Here is a 21,142-nt window from a genome sequence, read left to right on the forward strand (position 1 = left end):
TACTTAACAACACTTAAGCAATAATGAGTACTAATTGGCAATAATTTGAATTTAGGTGCATTAACTCGCTAAGCGGATTCTGTAATAAACTATGCCTAAATTCTAAAGTGCACAGTTCAAAAAGGGTATGGTTATGGGTGGGAAAATGGGCATTTTGTGTGCGCTCCAAAATTTATGCGTGCTGTTACAGAATATGGCCCAGTGCACGTAAACCTATGCGCAGGGATTTACACCATGTTTTTTGTTGGGGTAAATGGACTTGCGTAGTTTTAAGCTCTGGGATATCAACTATGTGTATTCCATATACTGTGCCTAAATCTACATGTCACTCATAGAATAAGCATAGGCAGAAATGTTTACCGCATGGATTTTTTAGGCGCCATATATAGAATCTGGCCCTAAGGGTCTTATTCTATAAAGGTTATGCTCCTAAATTTATGTCCCTTAGCTCTAGGAGGTTGATATGAAGTAGACTCTCCTGAGCAGACCAATGACCCCGAGTGCGAAGCCCGTGTACGTGAGCTCCCCAAGCCAGGTTAGACACATCTGTTGTCAGCATCTTGTGTGGAGGAATTTGAAATGGATGCCCTAGGACCAAATTGGGCCAAGCTGTCCACCGCAAGAGTGACTCCACTAGTCTTGGAATAACAGAAATAACATTCACTAGGTTCCTAGAGGGAACCACTGGGAAGCTAGGGTCCACTAGGCTTCTTTGAAATGGAGACGTGCAATGGGCTTGATGTGCACTCTATAGACCAATGGGACACTGTGTTAACAGAGTACAAATTATATCATAATGACAGAGTGAATCAAATTAGAGTGGGGGTTGCGCTATATGTTAAAGAGGGAATTTAGTCAAACAAAATAAACATTCTACATGAAACAGATAGCAGCATGAAATCACTATGGATAGAAATTCCATGTGTGAAGGGAAGGAGTATTCTGTTAAGGCTGTACTACTGTCTGCCAGTCAAATTAAACCACTTCTCCTTTTTTAGTCACTCGTTTCTGTGGTTTTTATGAGATCTGCTTTTATCTTGTTGATTTCTCAGTGGAAAGATTAGCGCCTCTTGTTTTTGCTTTTTGTCTCTACTGCCTACCAGGACAGAACGAACACACAGACGAAGAAAAGTTTACAGAAATTAGGACAGCTGGTACATCGGGCAACAGTATAATAAAGGGTGATGTAAAAATTCTACTAAATCATCTATACAAAGGAATAGCTTAAAATAAAAACTGTGGAGAAAAAAGGCCCCAGTAAACAAAAGGAGACACACCTAATTTGTAAGGCAAAAGCCTCCAATATTTAGGTGGCTCACAGTAACCACTGGTCATTTAAAAAATTCCACATTAATCCAAAGCAATAAGCTTCACTTCAGCAATTCTACAACTGACATAGAAATACAAATTTAAAGCGGAAATGGCCATTTTATGTAAATCAGTCTTATACAATTAAACAGTACTTACCTTGGAGGTCCACCATACAATCCCGACAGGGGTTCTCTGTTTTGCTGAATCAGCTGCTTCAGGGGAAATATTTCATAGAACCAAACGCAAGACTGGACTGTAGAAAAACCATCTTGTATGACTACAACCCTCGGGACATCTTCAACTTCTACCAGCACTTCCAAAATGGTAATGGCCTTCTGTCTCCTTCCTTTCAAATCTTCATGACAGGAGTGGTGGAAAGGATGGAGACAAAAGGTCATTACCATTTTGGAAGTGCAGATAGAAGATAAAGATGTCCAGAGGGTTGCAGTCATACAAGATAGTTTTTCTATGGCACAGTCTTGCGTTCTGGTTTATTCCCAGAAGCAGCTTATTCAGCGAAACAGAGAACCCCTATTGGAATTGTATGGTGGACCTCCAAAATAAGTATTGTTTAATTGTATAAGACTGTTTTTTCCATTAACTGGACATTTCTTCTTTAAATTTGAATTTGTATTTCTGTATCAGTAGTAGAATTGCTGAGGAGAAGCTTAGTGCTTTGGAATCATGACCAATGATTATTGTGAGCCACAATAAAGCTATTGCCTAGAGAATGATACGGGGACAAAATTTATCCCCATCCCGTCTCCGTGGGTTCTGTCTCCGTCCCCACCCCGTCCTCGCAGGCCCCATCTCTATCCCTGTCCCATCCCTGCAGGCCCTGTCTCCATCCCCGCCACATCCCCGCAGGTTCTGTCCCCGTCCCTGCCCCATCCCCGTGGGCTGTGTTCTCATCTACAGAAGCCTCAAACACTTATGATTTTATATTTAAATCTTTTTATTAAATTATAAAAAGGAACAATATGCTGTGCAACTGCTGTGTATAAATTACAAATAGAAAATAATAATAACAAATAGCAGCTATAATTACCCTCCCACCACCCTCTACCCTTCCAACCCCAACAATAGCTGACTTCTACTACTCCAAGGAATCCTAATCACCCTGTTAAATTGTCCAGGGGTACAAAATATAACCCGTTCTGTATGCCCTAGAGGGGAGAAATATGCCCTATGAAGCACTGTTATGATTTTTAATCTGTGAATGAATAAGAAGTCATCAACAATCTCAAGATTCAGTCTAGCTCTCCTGTCTTGCACAGTCCCTTCTGCTACAGAAGATGTTTTCTTAGAAGATGTGCTGGTAGCAGGATATATACGATCCCCCATGCAAATTTTGCTAGCTGTGGCCAGCATGTCTGCTTGTTTTTCCAAAAAATAAAAATATTGTTGTCTGCATCAAACATAATAAGTGCAGTGCGCAGCACTGTCTGATTACCGTCGGGTACAGTGGCGCTACAAAAATAAATACATTTTTGTAGCGCTGAAAATGACAGCGAGGTAGGGGTGGGAAGTACCGCTGTGCTGCTGCGGTAGCCTGGCAGTACTTCCGTTATAGCGAGCGGTAAGCCTGGAGTTCGGCTTACCACCCCTTAATAAAAGGAGCCTTGAATGAATTCTTTGCTTCGGTCTTTACAGAAGAAGATGCAAGAGATCTAACTATACCTGGCTTTCAAGGGTGATGATGATGAGGAATTGAAAGAAATCTCGGCGAACCTGGAAGACATACTGAGCTAAATTGACAAATTAAAGAGTTGTAAATCACTTGGACTGGGTGGCATGCATTTAAGGATACTGAAAGAACTCAAACGTGAAATTGCTGATCTGCTCTTAGTAATATGTAAACTGTCATTAAAATCATTTGTAGTGCTTGAAGATTGGAGAGTGGTCAATGTAACACCGATTTTTAAAAAGGGTTCCTGGTGATCTGGGAAATTACAGACCAGTAAGCCTGACATCAATGTTGGGCAAAACAGTGAAAACTATTATAAAGAATAAAACTATGGAACACAAGGATAAACTTGGTTTAATGGGACAGAGTCAGCATGGATTCAGCCAGAAGTCTTGCCTCACCAATTTGCTTCATTTCTTTCAAGGCATGAATAAACATGTTGATAAAAGTGAGTCGGTTGATGTAGTGTATCAAGATTTTCAGAAAGCTTTTGACAAAGTTCCTCAATAGAAACTCCTAAGAAAATTAAAGAGTTATGGGATTTGAGGCAATGTTCTGTTGTGGATTAGGAACTGATTATTGGACAGAAAACATAGGGTAAGGTTAAATGGCCATTTCTATCAATGGAGGAGGGTGAATAGTGGAGTGCCACAGGGATCTGTACTGGGACCGGTGCTATTTAACATATTTATAAATGATCTGGAAATCGGAACGACAAGTGAAATGATTAAATTTGCAGATGACACAAAACTATTCAAGGTTGTTAAAACACGTGCTGATTGTGAAAAATTGCAGGAAGACCATAAGAAACTGGAAGACTGAGCATCTAAATGGAAGATGAAATTTAATGTAGACAAATGCAAAGTGATGCACAATGGGAAGAATAATCCGAATCATTGTTACCTGATGCTAGGATCCACCTTGGGAGTCAGCACCCAAGAAAAATATCTAGGTGTCGTTGTAGACAATACGCTAAAATCTTCTGCCCAGTTTGCGCTGATGGCCAAAAAAGCAAACATGATGCTAGGAATTAGTAGGAAAGGGATGGTATATAGGACCAAGAATACAATAATGTCTCTGTATCACTCCATGGTACGACTTCACCTTGAGTATCGAATTCAGTTCTGGTTGCCATATCTCAAAAAAGATATAGCAGAATTAGAAAAGGTTCAAAGAAGAGCAACCAAAATGATAAAGGGGATGGAACTCCTCTCATATTAGGAAAGGCTAAATAGGTTAGGGCTCTTCAGCTTGGAAAAAAAGACGACTGAGGAGAGATATGGTTGAGGTCTACAAAATCCTGAGTGGTATAGAATGAGTAAAAGTGAATCGATTTTTTTACTCTTTCAAAAAGTACAAAGAGTAGGGTATACTCAATGAAGTTACTTGGAAATATTTTTAAAACAAATAGGAGGAAATATTTTTTTCAATCAACAAATAGCTAAGCTCTGGAATTCATTGCTGGAGGATGTGATAACAGCTGTTAGCATATCTGGGTTTAAAAAAAGGTTTGTACAAGTTCCTGGAGGAAAGTCCATAGTCTGCTATTGACAGACATGAGGAAGCCACTGCTTGCCCTGGGATTGGTAGCATGGAATGTTGCTACTGTAGGGGTATTTCCCTGTGATCTAGCCTGAGCTGGTTTTGGCCTATACAAGCCTATGACATCTTGGTATAATAAGATGGCTGCTGCAACTCTCTGACCTGCACATCTTTGTGTCAGCAAGATCCAGCTTCAGCTTGTGGAAAATCACTGACAGGCTTGCTGAAGCCAAGGACATTCAGTGTTCCAACCATCCCCCTTCTATCTCTGAGACGCTGGGAAGGGAGTCATACTCATGGCACCAGAAGTTACCATCTCCAAGGTCACAAAACAAAGAACTCTTCTTGCCCATGCACTGGACTGTACGTGAGAGAATTGGTCCAGGCTATCACCCGGGAAAGAGGTCTGGAAGAATGCGGGGAGAGTGGGAGAAGAAAGTTAGTCGGAGACCCTCGGAGGAGGAGTACCTGTGAAGGACCTGAGAAATCCAGCAAGGCTCGGGGTGAGCTACAGACTGTATGATACCAACCTTGTGACCTGCATAACTGGTGCAAATACCTGTGGCAGAGATTTTGGCTCTGAATACCCACGGAGAGACGGAAACCTGCTTGTTTGCTGAGAAAGACCTGCACTACATAAGACACAGATAGCTGAGATAGCGTCTGGGGAGATTCTGCTCCGGTCTTATCTGAAGCCATCATCAGGACAGCGTGGTAAGATCACAGTGATATATTTCCTAGTCTGTGGTTAGGCAGTGGTTTTATCTAAGTACGGCTGGTTTATGTCAGCTCTTGGTCAGGGACAGCTGCTAATGTGTATTTTGCATAAGATGTGATAAGTTTTCATAAGGATCATTAGGATATCATTTGTACTGTTCTAATCATTACTGTACGTAGTCTCAGGATAATCAGAGCGTAGTTAGACAATATATTTTGTTAGTGTGCATATCAGTAAGAGATATTATATTGCATATAAGCTATTGCAGAGTGTCTATTTTTCTACCTGTAATAAATAACAATAATTATCATCTGTGACGTGGCTTTGGTTCTTTGGCGAAGAACAAAACACTGGCAGGGTGCCAGCAACAAGGTTCCTTTATAATATTTGCCCTAGGCTGAGTGGGAACCTTGTAATAAGTATTATCTGGGAATAATTATTGCCTAATTACTTATTTTTCATCCTACACTACTATTTGGGTTTCTGCCAGATACTTGTGACCTGGATTAGCCACAAGATACTAGGCTAGATGAACCATTGGTCTGACCTATTATGGCTCTTCTTATGTTTTTATGGCCTAACAGCCTCAACATCTGCCAAGTTGTGACCTGTTCACTCTGTCAAACTTGATAAGCTGACCGTAGCACTGAATTTGGCAGGTGGAAGGAAAGCTCCTATGAACTCCAATCTTTGCACTGGGATGAGATGGGACTTGGTTAGTTGATGACGAACCTAAACAGTTCCAGCACCTAAATGGCTCTTTGCATTGATTCTTGAGCACCCTCCTTGGATGTGCTCTTATCCAGCCAATCATCCAGGTAGGGAACCACATGCATTCCCAGTCTGCATAGTGATACTGCAACTACAGCAAGACACTTTGTAAAAACTCTAGGAGTGAACATGAGGCCAAACAGCATGACAGAGCACTGGTAATGGTGGTTCCTTACTCAAAATCTGAGATACTTTCTGCGACAAGGATGTATCTATATGTGAGTGTAAGCATTCTTCAATTCCAGAGAGCATAGCCAATTATTTTCTTGAATCATGGGGACAAAATCCCCCAGTCATTTTGGGCACAAGGAAATCTGGAATAGAATCCCTTCTCTTTACTCCCTGGTGGCACAGACTCAACCACTTGGGCAAGAAAGGTAGAGAATTACTCCACAAGCTGAAGTTTACCGCTCCTGGTAGGCAATTTCGAGGGGTTTTTGCCAATGTAGGGCATAACCCCCTCCCAGACTATTTTGAGAAGCCACCAGTCTGAGGTTACAAGGGGACACCTTTCGTAGAAACATTTCAGTCTTCCTCCCACTGGTAGGTCATTCAGAATGGTCAATTTTACTGTGGCTATGCTCTTGTTAAACAAGTCAAAAGCTCATCCTCAGCTTTGACTGGGAAGTATACTGGGCCTTCTGGACTCTCTGTTGTCAGGAACAGGAATGAGATCCCTGTGATGGCTGGAAGAGATGAGCAGGAGGAAACCTACAGCATTGAGAGTAATAGGTCCTCCTTTGACTGACACCCAAAAACCTCCTAAAAGTGGAAGGTGGAGAAGGAGTGGGCCAAAACAGGAACTTTATGGTATTTCTTGATAAGATCAGCGACCTCTTCTATTTTGTCCCCAAAATGTCTCCTGAACTGCCACTTCTAGGTCTGAAATTGCATCTAGGTGTGTCTGCGCATGCTGATACCTAAAGTAGAGACTCTGGATGCCACATCAAAAGCATCATAGGTTGCTCAGTGCTTTCAACCCTCTTGCTGCTTGGCAAATAATTCATGGAGTTGAGTGTGCACAAACTCCGTTGCATTGCACACCAAGTTCTGCAAGTAAATGCTTATGTATAGCTGGTAGGACTGTGTGCAGGAAAGGATCATATAGCTCAGAAAAACTTTCCTCCCCAAAGAATTCAAAGTTCTAGCATTTTGCCCCAGGAGCATCAGGGTGTGGGTTCTAGGATACTTGATTGTTTCCACTACTATGGAATAGTGAAGAAGCCGATGCTTTTCAAATCCAGAAGCCTTCTGGATTTTATACATAGAGTCTGCCTTCTTAGGAACTGGCTGCACAGAGAAAGGGATATCCAAATTTCTCATCTGCACAGCCTGAAGGATACTGTGCACAGGCACTGCCACACCTTTCTTGGGAGGGGTATCATAGTCAAGGATGACCAACATCTCAGCCCTGAGCTTGTCCTCAACATCCAAAATTAAATAGAACAGCTTTAGCCATCTCTCTCAAAAAAGAGACAAAGGACAGCTCTTCTGAGGGAGACTTCCTCCTTTCTTGAGATGGGGAGGGGTCAGAAGGGATACCAAGGGACCTTTCAGAGTTGCTATGTTTCCACATCAGACGCCCAGGAACAGTCCGTATCAGACTCAGTGAAATACTCATTACTCATCTCAAGAAGACTAATTGCCTATTTCAGTCCTCTTGACTCGATGTCCAGATTCTGGATATTGCCGAGGTACAGGTCCCGTCTTGGACTCGGGGACAGCTTCCTCACCTGATGGGCTGGACAGCACTGCTTCCTCCAATTCTGATACTAGCACCCAACGAGGAACCAATGTCAATGAACGGATGAAGGGCAAAGTATTGGCCTCCAAGGTATATTGGGGCGGCACCATGGCCAACACTAATGCCCTCGATGCCAAGGTGTCACACAGCCAGAATCGCTGCAACTCCTCCTGTAGCAAAGGTCCGGAGCCGCTCCTCAGGGGTAGGCAACAGTAAAAGCAGGGCCACTACTGGTGCCGTGACAGCCTGTGATGATGATGGAGCCAAACTGGAAGGCTGATCTCAGTGCACAACAGCACTGACTCCATGGTGGGGGAGCTGTCCTCCTGGCATCTTTGCTTCTCAGGTACTGGTGATGCAAGTTTCCCACAGCTCCTAGAACTGTGTTGCGAAGAAGTATGATGTCGTTGAATTTCCACCTCCACCCGACGCATGACAACAGGATCCCTTGGTGCCGATGTTGTATCCTTGAGTGTCCTTGGCGTTGGGTCTGATGCTGCCTGGCCCAACAGGGTCCTAAAGATGCCCGAAGCCGAGGCAGGCAGAGACAGCCTTGGTGCTGAAGCAACCCGATGGTCTGATGCAGCTCCGCCAGCCATGGGAACCAATGCCGATGGATCGGACTTTAGACACATCATAAAGTTTCTCGTGCATGGCCTCCTGACTCTTTAGAGTCCTTTCCTGCATTTTAAGACAGAGTTTACAATTAGCGGTATTATATTCTAGAACTAGGAATGGAAAGCACCAGTTGTGAGGATCAGTCACAGACATGATCTGGCCACACTGAGAACATTTCTTAAAACCACTTGGAGTTCTAAGTGATATCAGGACAAAATTATCTGCAATAAAATCAAACTCAGTTAAAAAAAATGCCCAGACTGGGAGCTTGGGTCTAAGAGGACTGGTGGAGCCATGCCATATGAAAGAAAGCTTTTGACCCAAAATACTAGGGAACAAATACAATGGGAAGAAACAAATTAAGAAAAAAAAGGTCCCGTATACTTTTGGGAAAAACTTGCTAAACAGGCAGGGAAGGCACATGAAGGAAAAGTAGGCCACATGAGGAGAACTGAAAAAATTGTGACTGCTCTGCGAAAAACAAAGGACTGCTGGTTCGTTGCCAGAGAATGTGGTAAAGGCGGTTAGCTTAGCGGAGTTTTAAAAAGGTTTGGACGACTTCCTAAAGGAAAAGTCCATAGACAGTTATTAAATGGACTTGGGGAAAATCCACTATTTCTGGGATAAGCAGTATAAAATGTTTTGTACATTTTTAGGATCTTACCAGGGGTCTGTGGCCTGGATTGGCCGCTGTTGGAAACGGGATGCTGGGCTCGATGGACCTTTGGTCTTTCCTAGTATGGCAATACTTATGTACATGAGGAAAAATGTATTTTTAAATCATCCAGTGCCAGACTATTTCTTTTTACACTATCCAAATTCATTGTCATGTAAGCAGAAAAATGTCTTAACAAAAAGCTAAAATAATGTTCTTCTGTTTTGCTATTAGAAGACAAAATACTGACAATCTCCAACTTTTACACAACCCTCTCCACAAATCAAAGTCAAGTTTCAGCTGTATGGTGAAAATATAGGGGTATGTTTACTAAGGTGTGTTAGTGTTTTTAGTGCACGCCTAAAATTAGCACACACTAACCATGTAGGCACCTATAGGAATAGTATAGGCACCTACACGGTTAGCATGCGTTAAAAACGCTAGTGCGCCTATAGCGCTTAGTAAACATGGGGGATAATTTGAAACACCTAACCTACATGCTTTCAAATTATACCTATATTCAGTACTGCTGAATATCTGCACATAATCTGAAACTTCCAATGTAGATGTTTCAAAACCATACCTTCTATTTCTTCAACCCACTTGATTGAATATCATCATTGTTACATAAGTGGCACAGACCCTGGGACTTCAAATCCATCTCCCTTTGAGATGGATAATTTTTGCTGTATAATGATTTGTTTGGCTACATTTCACAACCTGGTACAAACAATGGTAATAAGCCACTTAGATTACTGCAATGGAATTTACGTGGGATGCAAGGAACAGACCTTAAAGAAGCTTCAGACCGCCCAGAACACGGCAGCTAGGCTTATATTTGGAAGAACGCGATATGAAAGCGCAAAACCCCTCCGTGAAAAACTACACTGGCTCCCAATCAAAGAACACATTACCTTCAAATTCTGCACCATGGTTCACAAAATAATCTACATGACAGACTTGATTGACTTACCAACGAGAAACACATCAAAATCAACTCGAACATATCTAAATCTGCACTACCCAAGCTGCAAAGGCCTCAAATACAAATCAACCTACGCATCCAGCATTTCCTACATAAGCACACAACTCTGGAACACATTACTAAAAGCCTTGCAAACGACGCAGGACCACCTAACCTTCCGGAAATCACTAAAAACTAACCTATTCAAAAAGGCATACCCTGTCGATCCAACCTAAATGCCTGATCTCTGCGACACATCAAAATTAAAGCATGTAATGGACATAATTCAACTTCCCCACTGTACATTTCCCCAAATGTGACTGCGCCACAAGAACTTTATCTTACCACAATATCACTTTGTATTGTTCTCACCGGAGCCAGCAAACGCCTCCCGGTACTATGTAAGCCACATTGAGCCTACAAATATGTGGGAAAATGTGGGATACAAATGCAACAAATAAAATAAATAAATAAATTAAGTATCTGGGAATTTATAAAATACACACATACTTTATGTGCTAATATTTATGACTGCCCCTCAGCAGGCATGAATGTAGGTGTCCTCAGTCTATGTGCTATTTCTGCAGAACCTATGCTAGTATTTTATAAAAAGACATGTGATTTGATTTGACTATTGATACTTAATCGCCTTTCGTCTTTATAAAATATAAGAAGGCATCTTCAATACCCCATTAACTTAAGTGCCCTGTTATAAAATTACCTTCTTCAAGTCTTGTGTAATATGACTGTTGCTATTGCATTTATTCAAACAAATACTCTCAGTGCCTGCATTTAGAAGGTAATAGGTACAGTGGGACAAACACATACCTTGCCTGTACAGCAACTTCATATCAGTATCTTTGTGGGTAACTAAATTGTTTAATACCATTATAATGCTCTGCATGGCATTACCCAGTACATTGTCTTGGTGATCCTGCAACAAAAACAATTACGAAAGTATTTATTTTCTTTTAAAAGACAGAATTATGTTTTTTCAACGCTGTCATTAAAGAAATGTATATAAAATTTTGATTATTTCTCCTATAATTTCTCATTATTGAGAAATAATTCCATTCATTGTGGTTGCAAATGTTGGGGCTGATCTGAAACAAACTACTAAATAATGATTTAAATACACTGATTTAATAGTCATATGAATATTAGAGTTATACAGCTCTATCAATAAGGTGCTATTTAAAAGTGTATATATATATATATATATATATATATATATATATATATATATATATATATATATATATATATATATATATATATATATATATATATATATATAAATAAAATACAGGGCATGTGCTCTTTAGGCACACTGTGTTCAAGCAATAGCATATACTGGGAAGGGTACAGTCATCCATCTGTTTGTCCATCCATATGCATAGCTTTGTTTGCAGCCCAATGCTCCAAGGCAGGAGAGATTATAACAAATTTTGAGTTATTTTTATCTTTCCATGAATGATGCTGCTTGCGAAGTTTAACACAAGCTGCGTCATTCGTTTTGCAAAATAGTGACCTACGTTGCAGATATTTGCATGCTTCACAGCTCATTAGTAACATGCATTGTAGTAAAAAAAAAATCAAGCATTGAGCTGTGCTATTAGCAAATAATGCAGGTTATTGCCAATTAATGCACATTAATTGGTAATTAATGTATCTTAATGCAATAATGCAGCTTAATAAATAGACTCTGCACTACATATTTATCATTTACAGGAGACAGAAATCATACTTCTAACTAAAATCAGCAATATTCAAACAAAACAACAATCCCTCCACCACAGGAGGTAACATAGAGGGGCATAATCGAGCGGGACACCCAAGTTTTCATGAGAGCATGCTCGCAGGACGCCCCACGAAGGGGCGGGAAAACTCGTATTATCGAAACAAGATGGGCATCCATCTTTTGTTTCGATAATACGGCCGGGAACGCCCAAATCTCAACATTTAGGTCGACCTTAGAGATGGTCAACCTAAATGTTGAGATGGTCGACCTTACAGATGGTCATCCCCGTTTTTTGGCCATATTGGAAACCGAGGACACCCATCTCAAAAATGACCAAATCCAAGCGAGGAGCCAGAATTCGTATTGCACTGGTCCCCCTGACATGCCAGGATACCACCCTAGGGGGCACTGCAGTGGACTTCACAAATTGCTCCCAGGTACATAGCTCCCTTACCTTAGGTGAAAAGCCCCCCCAAAGCCCACTCCCCACAACTGTACACCATTACCGTAGCCCTAAGGGGTGAAGGGGGGCACCTAAATGTGGGTACAGTGGGTTTTGGGTAGGTTTTGGAGGGCTCACATTTACCACCACAAGTGTAACAGGTAGTGGGGGATGGGCCTGGGTCCGCCTGCCTGAAGTGCACTTCACCCACTAAAACTGTTCCAGGGACCTGCATACTGCTGTCATGGAGCTGGGTATGACATTTGAGGCTGGCAAAAAATATGTAAAAAGTGTTTTTTTAGGGTGGGAGGGGGGGTTGTGACCACTGGGGGAGTCAGGGGAGGTGATCCCCGATTCCGACCGGTGGTCATCTGGTCAGTTCGGGCACCTTTTTGAGGCTTGGTCTTAAGAAAAAATGGACCAAGTAAAGTCGCCCAAGTGCTTGTCAGGGACACCTTTCTTTTTTCCAGTTGAGGACGCCCAAAATCGGCTTTCGATTATGCCGATTTGGGCAACCCTGGGAGAAGGACACCCATTTCCTGATTTGTGTCGAAAGATGGGCACCCTTCTCTTTCAAAAATAAGCCTGATAGTGGTTGAGAAGAGGGATGAAACACTGATAGAGAGAGTATGAGTCAATAGCCTAAATGGTGGTCAGATAGGAGAAGAACTGAGGTGCAGAAACTGGAGCATGAGCAGTTGGAAAAGAAGACAAGATCGAGAAAAAGGAAAGCCAGGAGTCAAAGTCCGTGAGAAAGGAAGAAAGGGACTTATCAGGAGGTCGATAAATGACTGCTACTCAGAGAGGTAGAGGAGTGAATAGATGAATGGAGTGGACTTTGAAGGAAGAAAAGCAGCAAGACTGAGGTGGAAGAAGAGTTTGAAATCTACACGAGGATGAGAGTAGTAGCTCAACATTCCCTCCACTTCCAACAGGGCGAGATGTATGGGGGAAAAGGTAACCTCCATGACACAGGGCAGCAGCTGAAGCAGAGTCTTTGGGGCAAAGCCACATCTCAGGGTAAGTAGATGGAGAGTACAAGAGATAAAATAGTCATGAATGTAGGAAAGCTTGTTGGAGTCAGAGTGGGCATTCCACAGCGCACATGAGAAAGGCAGAGAAGAAGGGGAGAGGAGAGGAGCAGAAATTGGAATGGAGACATTGCAATGTGACCTGCATGAGTAGAGTGAGAGCTGATTTGGAAGGCCAGGATTGGGATTGTTATCTCCTTCAGAGAACAGGAGAAAGGAGCAAGAGAGTATGGAGATAAGGTATGACAACAGTGACGAAGATGAGATGCACTCAGACAGAACAGAGATGGTTGAATGAAAGGAAGAAAGTGTTGAAGCTTGAGACCTGAGAAGAAGGGAGAAGACAAAAGGGATTGTAAGGTGATGAAAGCAGAAGGTGGCAATATGGTCCTGAGGTATACAGTGGTTTCAGATGGTAAAAGATATTGGAAAGGGACAGTACCAAGAAGAGGAATTGTGCTGGAGTAATTGGGAATATCAGAAAGAAAATAAAACCTGTAGAGAGAAAATGAAGCAGTGGACCTGGGAGTCACCCCAGAGAACACTGGGAGGATATGCAGATGGGCTACAAGTCCACAGCACCTGGAATGCAGCTGGTGGAAGCGCTAGGCACCTGCAGTGGAGGCCCTGGGTGGCTCAGAGTGGACCTGTGCTGGAAGGATATGCAGATAGGTGCAAGTCCTCCACAGCACCTGGAAGGCAACTGGTGGAAAGAGAAAGGGAAGAGGACTTGGCATACCGCCTTTCTGTGTTTTTTTACAACTACATTCAAAGCGGTTTACATATTATATACAGGTACTTATTTGTACTTGCGGCAATGGAGGATTACGTGACTTGCCTGCAGTGGAAATCAAACTGAGTTCCCCAGGATCAAAGTTCACTGTACTAACCACTAGCCTATTCCTCCATGTACAGCACCTGGAGCAGAGGCCCTGGTTGGCTCAAGGTGGACCTGGGAATCACCCTGGAGAACGCCCGAAGATAAGATAATAGAAGTGAGTGGTCAATAAGGTCAAAGGCTGTGGGAAGATCAAGAGAGACCAACAAGACAATATTATCCATGTCAAGAGAAGAATGGAGCTCACTGGCCAATGCTGTAACAGTGGTCTCTGTACTATGACGGGACTGGAATCCTGTTTGTCGTTGATGAGGTATGGAAAGTTAATCAGTGAATGCCTTTTATAGAATAGCACATAATTCTGATCTTTTCCAGTGCCCATTTTTGAGTGTGATTTATAGAATTTGCCTCTTAGAGTCTATTTTATAAAGAGAAGTAGGTGCCTACTTTTCTTTATAGAATACCAGTGAAACGGGTCAAATACGTGTGTATGTTTTTAGTTACAAGAAAACGCTAGCCATAGAACTGGTTAAATACTCTTGCTTAGATAGTGAAAGCACTTAATTGTGCACTCTGCCTATGCTGTGCCTAAACTGCTCCCAAATGGATATCCACCTGCAAGGTACATGCCATTGAAGATTGGTACATACTTACAGAATACCACATACGCAGGATAATGTCATTTTTATGCATATGTGTAACCTACGTCTAGGTGGCTCATTACCCCTAACTTGTGTCCTACATATGCACTATCCCATGGATTCTATATAGGTCACTCAAGGTTGGCCACTGGAATTTGCACATGGATCCAAGATTCACATGCAACTCAATTGATTAATGGGTGATAAGCACTAATTAGTCAGTTAATTACTGTTAAGCACTTAATTATAGTTGTGTACAGATCTCTACGTGCCTAACTTTTCCTGTGTGGCAAAAAAGGGATGGCAATAGGAAGGACATTAGTGTTCCCAAAAGTTCGGCACCATGTTATAGAATAATGACAGGTAGAACCAGGCGTAAGCCTGGTGCCCAAAATTAGGCATGGCCTGCGTGCTATACTATAAAGGTTGGGTGCTCTTACGGCCTTATTTTCGAAAGTGATGGGCGCCCAGATTTCGACCCAAATCGGGAGATGTGCGCCCATCTCGCAAAGGCGCCCAAATCGGTATAATCAAAAGCCGATTTGGGGCGTCTTCAACTGCACTCCGTCGTGGGAATGAACAAAGTTGACGGGGGCGTGTCGGAGGCATGGTGAAGGCGGGACTGGGGCATGTTTAACGGCCGAGGAGAGATGGGCACCCTCGGCCGATAATCGAAAAAAGAAAGGTGTTTTTACCGCGAATTTGGGTCACTTTTTTGGACCCTTTTTTTTCCCGAGAACAAGTCTCAAAAAAGTGCCCTAAATGACCAGATGACCACCGGAGGGAATCAGGGATGACAACCCCTGACTATCCCAGTGGTCACTAACCCCCTCCCACCAAAAAAAAACCAACTAACAACTTTTTTTTCCAGCCTGTATGCCACCGTCAAATGCCATACCCAGTTCCATAACAGCAGTATGCAGGTCCCTGGAGTAGTTGTTAGTGGGTGCAGTGGACTTCACCCAGGTGGACCCAGGCCCATCCCCCCCTACCTATTACACTTGTGCTGGTAAATGGGAGCCCTCCAAACCGCCCCCAAAACCCACTGTACCCACATGTAGGTGCCCCCCTTCAGCCATAAGGGCTATGGTAATGGTGTAGAGTTGTGGGCAGTGGGTTTTGGGGAGGATTTGAGGGGCTCAGCACCCAAGGAAAAGGGGGCTATGGGCTTGGGAGGTATTTTACTTTTTTTTATTGTTGCAAGTGCCCCCTAGGGTACCCAGTTGGTGTCCTGGCATGTGAGGGGGACCAGTGCACTACGAATCCTGGCCCCTCCCACGACCAAATGCCTTGGATTTGTTCGTTTTTGAGCTGGGCGCCTTCGGTTTCCATTATCGCTGAAAAACGATTACGTCCAGCTCAAATCTGCACAAATCCAATGCATTTGCCCGGCACAAACCGTATTATTGAAAAAAAAGATGGGCACCCATTTTTTTTCGAAAATACGGTCTGTCCCGCCCCTTCACGTACCCGTTCTCGGACTTAGAGGCCCATGGAGATGGGCGTTCGCGTTCGATTATGCCCCTCTTAATAGCCTAACTTTCAGAACCATATACAGAATCCTACTACTACTACTACTTATCATTTCTATAGTGCTACAAGGAATACGCAGCGCTGTACACCATACAGCCCTTTGTGTGTCCCTACTCATTTGAAATAGAGAAAAATATGTATTATTTTAATGCATTATTTCCACTTCTCTTCCGCAAGCATTTTCATTTACTACAGCATTAAAGATAAACAAATTCAGAATATTATGTAGTGTTCAGTGACATCACAGAGATACTCCCAGGTAAAAAAAATTTCACTTTGACCAACTCATTGATGTGATTTGCAGATATATAACCTCTTTGCTATTTAGGTTGTATCTATGAAACATTCTACTTAGAAATTGAGAAAAAATATACATGTTTGATCAATGATAACTAAAATGCTGTTTTGGATATTACATTTGCACTATACCTCACTTTTGAATTCAGAAAATTATAGTAGATCCATTACTGATGCCATCTGTTCTCACTGCTGCAAAGCAGATGTGGATTTAATACGTTATTCTAAGTCATAAAAGATAAACCAATGCCAACAACAGTAAAAGAAGAAATATTCTCAAATTGTAGTCTGGTCCCTCATCTGGGATCTTCCTGTTTACTTTAAGTATTTTAATTGACCTCAATTCACTACGTTTTCATTGTATCTACTTGCTGATAAAAGTTTCTGTGTACCTTCCCATTTTTCGAGCTTCGGGTCAAATATGATTAGTAATGGTAGGAAACAGTGTTGGAATGTTAAGGAAACCTGCTGACAATAAATCAACCTGGTCAGTGCCAGCAAGTTAGTGGTGGCCTGGGTACTATCGGGCAAGCCCAGTGGTTTCACAGGTTTGGGGGCCCTTTTACTAAACCACGGCAGGCTCTACGTGCGTGCCCAAATGAGACTACCGCCAGGCCAGTTTGCCCTCCTGGTGATAATACCAGATTTGGCGCATTCCCATAACGTGTAGATGAATTATTTATTTTCTCCTATGTGCGCCAGTTCTGGCGGTAATCGGCACTTGGCACGTGCCAACCAGTCACCGCACATGTAGCACATGAACCTTTACTGCTAAATCAATGGGTGACGTTAAGGGCTCAGGCGGTTTTGGACGCATACTGATTTCATTTTTACCGCAGCATAATCTGATTTGGATAAGTACTAAAGTGCTATAAGCCATGAAATTTCTGTGACAGCTGGGATATATCCTTAGCAATGAGAACCAGAATAACTGGACAGACATTTGACCTTTTTCTGCTGTCATCTATTGAGTTTATCCAAGAAACAAAAGCCCTGTGATAGATACCATGTCTGTCCTTTGCCATGCCTTGACCTTTAAAGAGAATGATAGAAGTGAGCGTCACCCGGGCTGTGCCACTGCCTCTCTCAGCTACCCTGTGCCATGTTCCTTTCATTGTCATACCTACTGCAATCATCGATACCCTTATATATAAGTGGCATACAGTAGCAGTCACAGTACCTCATGTTTTAACTGTTCTTAATAAGTATGTGAATTTATAATCTGCCCAGAAGCACAGTAAATTAATAAGTAAAGAAGTAGACCTTTCCATTATATCTTCTCAGACAGCATTGATGTGACAGATTCTTCTTATGTACCTTGTAGAAAAGATCACCAGCAGCAACATCTGTATCTTCAAACTAAGAAGGTAGATCAGATTTTTAACCCAGATGATAAGGATTTATTAATGGTGCTGTCTGCTTATATTTATTTATTTGTACTTATATCTCACACTATCTGACATCAAATAGTTCAATGTGGCTAACAAATATTACTTTAGATCATACAAAACAATATGCATGTTATTACAGCAAACCATTGAGAAGTATGGTAAAGATATACAGTTTATAACAAAGTATGTTAATAAAGGAACGTGTTATTCAACTTGTATTCACTTTTGTCCTTCTGCTCTGTTTTTACTGTTGTCCTCTTTAGCTGGTTCTTCATCATACACAATGAAGTCTCCATATACTGTATATCTTACCCATAAACCCTTCATCCTCCTGAATGCATCTCATCCTCATGATTTCCTCCTGCAATATGTGAAGTGACTTAATAAACATAAGCATGCTTACTTTTGCACTTCTAAAAAATCATGGAGAAAGCAATCTCCCCTGCACTGCAAAAATAAAAAACAAAAAAAAAACAACAACAACGCAAGTAAAAGTAATCCACACTGCAGAGCAGGTAACAACCCTATCAAGTTTCCTGGGCAGACTGAATAAACATGTTGGTCTTTCTCTGCCATAATTTATCATGTTACCATTTGTGTGTAACTCTGTTGAGTTGCTATCAACAGAGAATGAACATTGCAGAAAAGTAATACTGCTTTCTTTATTAAGGTCCAAACACCTGATCAGTGAGCTTTCCTCTGGACTCTGATTAAAAACTCTGACTGCCATTCATTAAACAGATAACTTTTCTAACTTAGGCCCAGATGCACTAAACATTTTTCATCGTTAAATGAGCCCTTAAGGAAGAATTTCCTATCCTTTCCATGCACTAAAGCCTATTTTTCGACGGCAGTAGCAGCTAACGAAACTGGAATGCAAATGAGAAACTACCATTGAAATGTAGACAATTCGGAATGCACTAACCATACCGACGATAGCAACGATTCACTTACCGCCAGAAATTTAACGTCAGCTCAGACCTGTCGTTAAAGCCTGAGCTGTCATCTCCCCACTGCCCCCTGCACGATGAAAAACCAAATTGCTGGCATGTTTTAAAAGAAAAGTGGCTCCCTGCTTCCCTGTGCCTAAATAAAAAAGGAAGCTGACGTCAGAGGAGGGCGGACACAGGAAGAAAAAGGAGACATCGGAGGAGACAGAAGAGCTCAAGAATAGCTGATCCATCCTGTGCAGCGCCTTCAAACATAGGTGAGAGGCGCTGCACCAGCCATTATGGTGGAGGGGGGTCCGGTGGGGGGGGGGGGGGGGAGCGGCGGGGACGAAATCGGGGGGGGGGCACGGAGGTGGAGGAGGCGGAGCATTGCCGACTAAAGAAGAGAGACACAGGAAGGGAGGGGGAGCCCAGCAACTGCAAAGGTTTCATTTTTAAAAGCTTTTATTTCACAAACGGAGCAGCAGGGAGCAGCGGGGACTTTGGGGGGGGGGGGGGCAAGGCAAGGCAAGGCCGTCCATACAGGACGCTGCTGATGAGCGCCTTTGCCCCCTCCCGATCCTTTAATGTTTGTGGAGACATGCAGGGGAAAGTGGGGAGCCACGTGTTTGTGTTTTCTTTTTTTTCTTACGTTTCTGGCATGCGCAGAGCAGCCAGCATAACGCTTGGCTGCTTTGCGCATGCTTTACGAGCCGATTACCGACGGGGATTAGTGCATCGTTCTTTACAATACCACACCAAACGTTTTGGGGCTGTGTTTTTGGAGCATGCTTCGTTATTTCAGATTCGGTAAAGGTTTTTACGTTTCTGATTTTTTTACGTTTGCTTGATGCATCTACCCCTTAGTCCAGAAAGTGAAATGTCCTATATACTGCACTGTGTAGCACTCCTTGAAAAGTAGATTTATTATTCATATTTTTTTGTTATTCCCTTAGTATTCATAGCTATCCTGTTTAAGCACTTGAAGCAATTAGTTTTGAGAAGGTTGATTCTTCAGGGTCCAGTGCTTTCCTGCCTTTCATGTGCAGAAGCTATACATTTTAATGGGTTTATTTTTTGTTCTTGCCAAACACAATAATGTTATGGCTTCAATTCTAATTATCTCTGCTGGCGATTGCTGTGCTTGTAATGTTCATTAAATATCTGTAGTCTTTGGTGTAGCATACACAAATTAGATCAGGTCTGCTCACTGATGGATTGTGTAGAATTAACTATTTTCTCCGTCCACCTTAAAAATCAGTGAACTCATAGGGCCAATAATAGAGACACACTATAGTGCTGTAGTCAGATGTAACAGCCTGTTGGAGACTATAGCACATTCTTCATTTTATTTGCTTATGATGTAATACAGTGCAATGAATTCTGAAAAGATAAATTCATGCATGTTTTTTGCTGACACATGCAATCAGTTCTGTAAATGAATGTTTGATGAATTATAAAACAGCTGTTGGTAGAGTTTTATGGCAAGCTTCCAAAAATGAATGAGATACTCTACAAACTAGTTGTCATATAAGTTGCAGTTTGAAATTATTTTGCCTTATATTAGCAGTATATTGTAGAAAATTCTCAAAGCAAAGTGGCTTGTAGCTAAATTTGAGCTGTCAGTGTAGCATGATAACTACCAGAAAAAGAATCTTGATTTTTCAGTTGTGTGATCTATCAGTCACTCACTCTGACCTTGACAAGTCACTTCGGGGTCACTAATGCATGCTTACCATAGCAAAAAAGGTTTACTATGGGGGGGAGGGCACTGAGTCGTCCCATGGTAATTTGGGGATGTCCTCTTCTCTCAGAACTTCTCAGAAAGAAAGTTAAATGGGACCTTTCCTCTCTATATAGTTTTGATTATAAAGGGACTGCTTCAAACAGACTCTTTGAAGCTAACCAAGTAATCAGATTGCCCTAGTAACCTTAGCAACTATTCTACTTCTTCATGCCTTAATTAACACCTATTTCAGGTCAGCAATAGTGCTACCTCTCCAGCAGCCTACTATCCTTATTAATGCTCTTGGTTGTTAAGTTTCTACCTCATAGAGAAAGACTGAGTTTAAAACCATGGGGAAAAGGGTTGCACACTATAGAAAAGAGTTAATCAGGGGAAGTGACGTCAGCTCACGGAGATGGCTGCTTAGCTAAAGAGCTCTGTTAGCTCCGGAGCGAAAATAAGCTATTCCCCACTCAAATCGAGATCTGTCTTCAAAAAACGAAATCACAAGCGCTATGGCGGCGAAGAAGAAGCTGGCCAAATTTAAATTCGCGTCAGAGGCT

The 21,142-nt window shown here is 42.1% G+C and overlaps 1 protein-coding gene across 1 annotated transcript in view; it reads right to left on the minus strand.

Moving 5' to 3' along the window:
• ULK4 (unc-51 like kinase 4) overlaps positions 1 to 21,142 on the minus strand; it is a gene marked incomplete in the record, with an annotated part of 1,752,451 nt that overhangs the window by 235,813 nt on the left and 1,495,496 nt on the right. The window contains 1 exon segment of the mRNA XM_030209369.1: positions 10,839 to 10,944. Coding sequence (XP_030065229.1) covers positions 10,839 to 10,944 — 106 coding nt within the window.

The sequence above is a fragment of the Microcaecilia unicolor genome, chromosome 1, assembly GCF_901765095.1.
Source record: "Microcaecilia unicolor chromosome 1, aMicUni1.1, whole genome shotgun sequence".
NCBI classification, from domain to species: Eukaryota; Metazoa; Chordata; class Amphibia; order Gymnophiona; family Siphonopidae; genus Microcaecilia; species Microcaecilia unicolor.